Source organism: Molossus molossus, unplaced genomic scaffold, assembly GCF_014108415.1.
Source record: "Molossus molossus isolate mMolMol1 unplaced genomic scaffold, mMolMol1.p scaffold_m16_p_1, whole genome shotgun sequence".
Classification (NCBI taxonomy): Eukaryota; Metazoa; Chordata; class Mammalia; order Chiroptera; family Molossidae; genus Molossus; species Molossus molossus.
In genome coordinates this window covers 144,233,478-144,242,472 of record NW_023425344.1, presented here as the reverse complement: position 1 = coordinate 144,242,472, position 8,995 = coordinate 144,233,478, and the positions used below count along the sequence as shown (strand labels likewise).

At 44.2% G+C, this 8,995-nt stretch overlaps 1 protein-coding gene and 1 pseudogene across 1 annotated transcript; both read left to right on the top strand.

Annotated features, from left to right (window-relative positions):
• The first annotated feature begins 4,345 nt into the window (after nucleotides 1-4,345).
• Nucleotides 4,346-5,586, top strand: LOC118639955 (protocadherin alpha-C1-like). The gene has a single exon (XM_036276676.1). It carries the CDS (start codon nucleotides 4,692-4,694, stop codon nucleotides 5,187-5,189), a length of 498 nt encoding a protein of 165 aa, XP_036132569.1. The 5' UTR covers nucleotides 4,346-4,691; the 3' UTR covers nucleotides 5,190-5,586.
• On the top strand, nucleotides 5,464-7,259 carry LOC118642968 (annotated as a pseudogene).
• The last annotated feature ends 1,736 nt before the right edge of the window (nucleotides 7,260-8,995 follow it).

Below are 8,995 nucleotides of genomic sequence, written 5' to 3'. Positions count from 1 at the left end.
AGAGATATAGCCTCTTCAGCCTGGCACAAAGCCATGCTCCCGGCATCGTCAGCATCTATTCAAGCAAGAGTTGAAGGCCTAGATTCAGGAACATAAACAGTGAGCAGATTAATTGACATAGCCCATTCATTTATAACTGGCCCCCAAGATTTTTTTTCCGAAACCTGTTTTCTCTTCATAAATTTGTATCCCCACATTAATTAATTAATTCATGCATCAATTTTCTATCAAACTCATCCCAATCATGCTTTTATTCCCCCCACCCACCCACTCACCAAAGCCACTCTTGTCAAGGTCAAGGATGACTCCCAACAATGTCCAAATCCAGCTATTTTCATTTTGTATGATGTACCAGTTGAGCCCTCTTGCACACAGCCTGTCATTTTTAAGAGCTTCCTCTGCCCTGGCTGATGTGACTCAGTGGTTAGAGTGTCGGCCCACGCACCAAAGGGTCACATGTTCCATTCCGGGTCAAGGGCATGTATCTGGGTTGTAGGTTTGGTCTCCGTGTGGGAGGCAATCCAACAATGGGTCTTTCGCACATCTCTCTCTCTCTCTCTTCCTCCCTCCCTCCATCCTTTCCACTCTCTCTACAAATCAATGGAAAAAATATCCTCAGGGGAGGAGTAACAAAAAAAGAGCTTCCTTCATTGTACCATTTTCTTCACTTGGATCCCAGGTGTTTCTCCTTTGAGCACAGGACTCTTTTTCCAATCCCCTTGGTAGTTTAAGTTTTACAGTCGGCCCTCGTTTATCTTGGTTAATTCGTTCCAGACTCGACCACGATAAATGAACTTCTGAGAAGTAGGATTCATTTATACAAGTTGCCCTCGCCGCTTCGCACTTAGACTTTCGCAGCTTCACTCTGTCGCGGTTTTTTCAAACACAGTAAAAACCACAATAGAGTGAAGCCATGAAAGTCGAGGCCCGAAGTGGCGAGGGATGACTGTATATTGTTTCTTTTTTTTTTTTTTTATCCTCACCCGAGGATATTTTTTCCATTTCTTGTACAGATAGAGTGGGAGGGAGAGAGAGGAAGGGAGAGACAGACAGAAACATCGACGTGAAGGGACACATCGAGTGGCTGCCACCGGCACGACCAACCAGGGCCGGGGACAAACTGCAACCGAAGTACGTGCCCTTAGCGGGAACCGAACCCCGGTCTCTCCATACCGCAGGCGGACGCTCTAACCGCTGAGCCAAACTGGCCAGGGCTGTATATTGTTTCTTAAGAGTGAATTTTAGCCCTGGCCAGTTTGGCTCAGTGGTTGGAGCGTCCACCTGCGGTCCGGAGAGACCCGGGTTCGGTTCCCGCTAAGGGCACGTACCTCGGTTGCAGTTTGTCCCCGGCCCTGGTTGGTCGTGCGGGTGGCAGCCACTTGATGTGTCCCTTTCACATCGATGTTTCCCTCTCTCTCTCTCCCTCTCTCTCCCTCCCACTCTGTCTGTACAAAAAATGGAAAAATGTCCTCGGGTGAGAATAAAAAAAAAAAGACTGAATTTTATTTATTTCCAGTCTGGTCTTTATTGTTTCCTTTCTTGCTCACTCTGGGCTCTGTTGTTCTTTTTCTGTTTCTTTTAGGTGTAAAGTTAGATTTTTTATTGAAGATTTTTCTTGTTATTTGAGGTAGACCTGTCATGCTACGAATTTCCTTCTTAGGAGTGATTTCTCTGTGTCCCATAGATTTTGGGTTGTTGTGTTTTCATTTTCATTTGTCTCAAGATATCTTTTGATTTCTTCTTTGATCTGATTGTTAACCAATTCATTGTTGAATAACATGTTATTTAGCCTCCATGTGTTTATGTGTTTTTCCATTTATTTCTTGTAATTGATTTCTATTTTCAGACCATTGTGGTTGGAGAAGATGCTTGATATGATTCCAATCTTCTTAAATCTATTGAGACTTGTTTGTGTACTAACGTGTGTTTTATCCTGGAAAATGTTCCATGTGCACTCAAAAGGAATGTATATTTTGTAGCTTTGAAATGGAATGCTCTGAAAATACCAATTAAATCTTTCTAGTCTAATTTGTCATTTAAGACTGCTGTTTTCTTATTGATTTTTGTCTGAAGGATCTATCCATTGACATTAGAGGGCTCTTAAAATCTCCTATTATGACTATTACTGTTGATCTTGCCATTTATGTCCATCAGTATTTGCTATATATATTGAGTTGCTCCTCTGTTGGGTACATAAATGTTTACAGGATGTTATAGCCTCTTGTTGGACTGATCTCTTTAGCATTATGTAATGTCCTTTTTTGGTCTTTTATTATAGACTTTGTTTTAAAGTCTATTTTGTCTAAGCATTGCTACCCCAGCCTTTTTCCATTTCCATTTGCATGAAATATCTTTTTCCATTCCTTTACTTTCAGTCTGTGTCTTTCCTTCTGAGGTCATTCTCTTGTAGACAGCATACATATAGCTGTTGTTTTCTTATTCATTCAGCTAACATATTGATTGGAGAATTTAATTCACTTACATTTAAAGTGATTATTGATAGGCATGTATTTATTGACACTGTGTGTGTGTGTATGTGTGTGTGTGTGTGTGAATATCAGTGCTAATGGAAAAGTGAAAAGTAGCCATGGCCAGTTTGGCTCAGTGGTTAGAGGATTGGCCCAAGAACCAAAGAGTCTCAGGTTCGATTCCAGTCAAAGGTAGTTCGATCCCTGGCCCTGGTCAGGATCCTGAGGGAGGCAACCAGTCTATGTGTCTCTGTGTCTCTCTTGTATCAATGTCTCTCTCTCTCTCTCCCCCCTCCCACTCTATCTGAAAATCAATGGAAAAATATCCTCAGGTGAAGATTAAAATTTTTTAAAAAGTGAAAAGTATAACCTTTCACCCCAAAGCAGTTAGCTTGGTTAGTAACATTACATTAAAATGAGGAAATGCAAATTCTAATCTCTGGCCCTGAAGTAGACAATTGTTTTTGGTTCTGAAATTTAGTGAAAAATAAATTTCATTTTTATGGGTTAATTCACATCCTAATAAAGATCCCCAAGGATGGCTATACTTATGACTCCACCTAACACTTCAATGGGCTGACATGTTTCCTGCTTTAATTTTATTCAAGACTTGGTGTCAAAGATTTTTTGGTTCCTTAATTCAAAAAGCCAAATTAGAGAGGGGCATTTGCTACTTACTTTGCCTTATGTTGTTGTCTGCCCTATTTCCCTGGAAGAGATAAGAGACAGGTCTGTTGTTCCAGGGAGATGATTGGTTCTTGGCACATTGATATTACCAATCTCACTTTTAGTCTTAAGACCAGAATGCTAGAGCTACCTGTCCCCCACTTTATTTTAATCTGCAATTTAAAAAATTATTATAGTAGAAATATTCAAACATACACGGAAGTTGAGAGAATTGTGTAATTAACCCCATGTATCCTGCACTCAGCTTCAACAATTAACAATATTTTAGGCAGTTTTCTGATCAGAAAATAGAAGGCCCTGAAAGCTTCAATTTTTGATCTGTAGTCAGCTTTTGTCTTTCAAATTTTGGTTCTTGGAACTTTGAATACTGCAATTGTATTAAAAGAAGAATCTGAGTGAGGAATTTAATGTTTAATAGTCCTTTAAGTCAGTCTCGTTTTCAGCTTGCTTCCATCTGTGGAGAACATGAAGTTAGCATGACTACTCCCTCTTGAAGTTGACATAACCAATTCCATCTTGAAACCTATCAAGTGCCAAGTGTAGCCACTGTAATTGCCTGATAAGTCTGCCTACAACATCTTGTCAGATGCTTAAGGGTGTGGGCCCCTGCGGTGGACGTTGACAAATATTTACAAAATATCAGGGCCCACCAGATATAAGGATATGCCTATTGGGGCTGCATAAAAGGAGGAACTTAATAGAGCAAGCTGTTATTCGCCCTCCTGCGAATGAGCCATGCTAACAGCACAGATCCGCCTGTCTCCCGCTCAGCCGGCGGTTCCTCGGAGTTGCGCCCTCTTCAGTCGGCACTGCAGGGGGCGGGTGGGCGCTCCAGCTGGGAATTGACAGCTGGGAGAGAAGACCAACTGTGCTTAGCCCCAGTCAGTCTTCAGGCAGAGGTTGTAGATGCTACGACCAGGGCGGCCTCGGGTGTTGTCCTAGGAAACGCCGATTAAACGATGATGTGTTCGGTTTTTGGAGAGTCTTCATTGCCTGCTCCGCTCCCACTGCCCGGACTCGGAGCGAGATCCCAGGCCGCGGCGAGATCCCAGCCCGCCGTGGTCCTGTCTCTGCATCCCTAGGCGGCGCTGCGCGCCTCCGCACCCGCCGGCTCTGCTTCCCCAGAGGGCTGCCAAGCCTCGGCCCAGCAAGCCGAGCTCCCTGCCGGCCCGACCGGACCTACCCGGGTACTCCGAAGGTGGGACGTCCGCGGTCTCGGCACCTCTAGCCGCAGCGGGGGCCGGCTGCCCTTGCTCTTTATACCAGGGCTCCTGCTCTGCGGGAGTTTGGAGCAGGGTCTGGGGTCTGGAGGGTGCGGCTATTTGTGTGTGTCCTGCAGCTCTGCCTCAGGACAGCTTCAATACTCAGTGTTGGAGGTGACCCAGCGAGGCATGGCCGTTACCTTGGACTAGAGGTTGTCGGCTGCCGCTCTGTCCTTGCGGAACTTCCACTTCCTTTTCAGCCACGACCAGCCCTATTTCAGTGGAGATGGCCAGTGGTAGCTTGGTGGTCTGAGAGCCGGTGGACCCCGAAAGTATGTGTGACGCTAAAGCTGCTTGCGTCTTGACCTACGAACTGGTTCAGGAGAAACCGCTGGCGTCTCACAAGATGCGCGTCCACATCCTGGATGTTATCACACCCCTCTCCCCTGCCAACGACCTACAGCTGCACATCCCCAAGTTCCTGATGCTTGGGGCCCGCTTTACTGTCCCTAATGCCCAAGATGCCAATCAGGTAAGCAATAGGTTGCTAAGCTACAGCCTGTGCCCCAGCCAACACTTTCGCCTGGACATGAGGTTCCGGATGGAAACTCTGGATCCTAAGAAGAGCGCCAGCAACCGGCTGGTGCTCATCGGTCAGGACTGCAGAGCGGCCAGCGCTCTCTGGTGGACACAGACGTCAATGCACCTGTATTTGAGCGCACAGTATACAGCACTAACGTGCCAGAGACTGCACCCAACGAAACTGTGTCATTACGAGTTTAGACCTCAGACCTGGATGAAGTCTCCAATGGGGAAATCCAGGACTCCGTAAGCAACAACACGCAAGTAAAGTCGCCACACCACTTTCACGCTCAGCCTAGAAATGGGGAGGTGCAGGTAGCTGTTTTACTAGGTCTGTCTGAAACACTACTGGAGGCATATATCCAGGAGAGGAATGAAGGTACCTTGGGTCAAGCCAGTGCCACCAAACTGCTAGTGGAAGTGACTGACGTGAATGATCATGCCCCCCGAGGTGAACCTGCTGATTCTCTCCAGTCCACTTTCCAAGAACACTGTCCCTGGCACAATGATTGCTCTCCTAAGGGATGAGGGCTTCGGTCCCAATGGTAAAGTCATTTGTAGCATGTCCAGTGGAGGCGGGGTTTTTTGTTTGTTGTTCTTTAGAGAGAGAGAGAAAGTGAGAGGGAGAGAGATAGAAACATCGATAAGAGAGAACATCGATTGACTGCCTCCTGCATGCCCCCCATTGGGGATTTGGCCCACAACCTGAGCATGTGCCCTTGCCGGGAATGGGACCAGCGACCTCTTGGTGCATGGGTCGCTGTTCAACCACTGAACCACTCCGCAGGGTAGCAGAGCTGTTTTTAAACCGAAGTCTTCGTTTGACAATTATGACAATTTGCTGAGTGATGGGCCACTGGACAGGGAGCAGGTCAGCGAACAGCAGGTCCTGATCACTGCCTCAGTTGGTGGCTCATCTGACTTAGCACCCACAGGACACTGACTGTGTCAGCTGGTGATGTGGACAGTAATACATCAAGCTTTCCTCAACCTCAACAGGAACTTTATATGTCTGAGAACAATGGCCCTGAAGCCTCTCCAGGCTGCATATTTGCCCAGGATCTGGACCAGGGAAAGAATGGCCTTGTCTTCTATGAACTGTTGGATATTATCTCTGAAGGGCAGATAGCCTCTAGCTTGGTGGCAGTAGAATCTCCCAGTGGGGTTATCACTGCCAAAGCTTCCTTTAACTTGGAGTAGCTCAAGGGGTTTAGCTTTCAAGTGGAAGCCGGTTATGGTGGCACTCCTCCCAGAAATGCAGCAGTGACCGTGAACTTGTTTGTCATTGATAGGAATGACAATGCTCCTGTCATCTTCTTTCCCTTGCCAGAAATGGCTCTATCGCAGTGGAAATTGTGCTCTGCTCTGCCAGAACTGGACACTTGGTCACAAAAGTGGTAGCAGGGGATACAGACAGCGGCTCCAATGCCTGGCTTTCCTACCACATCTCTCAGGCTCCTGACTTTTTTAGCCTTTTCAGAATTTCAGCCAATATGGGAGAGCTCCGGACTGCTCGCTTAGTTCTTCCCACTGATGCAGTTAAACAGAGGGTGGTGATAGTGGTTCAGGACCATGGAGACTCACCTAGGTGTGCTTTTGAGCAACTCTGCTCCTCAGGCCCTTCCAGACTTAAAAAAAAAAAATGTGTGTATGTTTTTAATCCTCACCTGAGGATATTTTTACAATTTGTCTTCACAGAGTGGGAGGGAGGGAGAGAGAGAAAGAGAGAGACATCGATGTGAAAGAGACACAGATTGGTTGCTGCCTGCAAAACTCCAACAAGGCAGCGACTAACCACAACCGAGGTACATGCCCATGACCAGAATCGAACCCGGGACTCTTTGGTCCACAGGCCAATGCTCTAACTGCTGAGCCAAACCAGCTAGGGCAGGTCCTTCCAGACTTTGAAGATGCCTGGGAAACAGAAGGGCACCTTTCCACCTGGAACTTCTATTTAGTAATTGCTCTGGCCTGTGTTTTCTTTTTATTTCTGGGGTGCTTACTTTTCTTTGTGTGTATCAACTTGAGCCAGAGCCGAGGTTGGCTCTCAGAGCTGCTGTCGCTCCCCAGAGGAGCTGAGGTGTGGAAGGAGGATGGCTTCGAATCCCTGCATGACATCGGCCACAATAGATGTCACTACGGTCGAGAGACTTTCAGACCTCTCTATTGGGCCTCCCTGGGACTTAGTTCTGATAATAATAGCTTGCTGTGGCTGCTGGGGAATCCAGTGATGCTGGCCTGAGAAATCTGGCCGTTGGGGTAGAATTGAATTTGCCAATATCTTGTATTTAGGTTTGAAATAAGAAAGTTGATCACGTAAATGTCAATGCCATGGTAAGCAAATTATATGGGACCAGGAGATGGCTGCAAGCCATCTTGGATGATCCTTTGGCAACATTTAATCCATTGAGTTGAACCCTTCTGCTTAGCACCCCCTATGCTAAGAATTCTGGGAGTATAAAAGTATTCAAAGACTGCCCTTGGCCTCAAGGAGATTATAGTTTATTTTTGAGAAACAAAGGTAAGAAATTCCAACCTATTAAAGAACAACAAAAATAACATAGCACAAAGGTCTAAAATTAAAAATAATAAAACATTGCCCTGGCCAGTTTGGCTCAGCAGTGAGATCGCCGGCCCACAGACTAAAGGGCAGTGGATTCAATTTCTGGTCAAGGGCACATACTTCAGTTTCAGGTTCAATCCCCAGTCAGGGTCCTGTGGGAGGCAAGGAATCTATGTGTCTCTCTTGCATCCATGTTTCTCTCTCTCTCTCTCTCTCTCTCTCTCTCTCTCTCTCTCTCTCTCTCCCTCTCCCTCTCCCTCTCCCTCTCCCTCTCCTTCTCCCCTCCCTATCTAAAACTCAATGGGAAAATATCCTCAGGTGAGTATTAATGACAAAAATAATAACAAAACACCAAAATTTCTGGTATAAGTAATAAATGACCTGAAATGTCTTTAAATAATTTCTTTCAGGAATTTCTTTAAATAAATATCCTTCATTCAAAAGCTATTTTGCCCTGCCACTATGGCCGATTGATGTTTCTCTCCCTTCCTCTCTCTCTTAAAAATCAATAAAAACATATTTTAAAATATGATGTTAAGCAACAGATAAGCCATTCTGATACCTAAAGAGGGAATAAAAAGTATGTGCGTCTTTGCGAAATACAAGTTTAATATAATGGAAGATGAGACATTTACTTAAACTTTATAATACATGAGTAAAAATGATGATAACCTAAAAATAAATTGCAATGGATACTCAAAGAAGAGAGAGAGAACATGTGGGCATGGAGGAGGGAATCAGAGAAGTCTTTGTACTAGAGATGACATTTGAATTGGCTCTTAAATGATATACCATTTAATAAAATGAATTTTATAAAACAAAAGTCTTTGGAAAGGGTTTAATTTTATAGTTTCAACTGTGTGTCTGAGTCACACAGAATCATGTCAATGCATGTTTCTTTAGATTTTGTTCAAATTCTAAGCTCTTCTGACTTATTTAATTTACTCAAATCTATCAGTTTAAGAAATTTAGAGAAACATTCATATCTATATCTCTCCTTTTGATAGTATTTAACAGATATAAACAAAATTGGCCCACTGTGCAACATTTGTGGTTTGTGCACTTTTCTGTATGTATATTACAATCCAACAAACAAAAAGTTTTTCAAAAAATGACTATCAAGGGCTGCAAAGAAAATTTCAACAAATATCAAAGAATTAAAATCTCACTGGTTATGATTTGAAGACAGTAAGATGTAATTAGAAATCTATAATCAAAAGATTATAGATTATGTGTAGAATATCTCTATGCATTTGGATATTGAAAAACAAAACATATTTCTGAATAGCCTATGGGTCAAAGAAGGTGTTAAAAAGGAAATTAGAAAATATATTAAATGATTGATAAAGAAAATATTACATATGAAAATGTTCACCCATTTTTGCTTCTTTATTGATTTGAGAGAGAGAGGAAAGGAGAGGGAGAGAGAGATAGAAACATCGATGAGAGAGAACATTGATTGGCCTTCTCCCGCATCCCCCCACTGGGGACCT

Bases quoted from the DNA above. Each gene is read 5' to 3' on its own strand.
- LOC118639955 (XM_036276676.1), top strand. From the start codon at position 4,692: ATGTGTGACGCTAAAGCTGCTTGCGTCTTGACCTACGAACTGGTTCAG.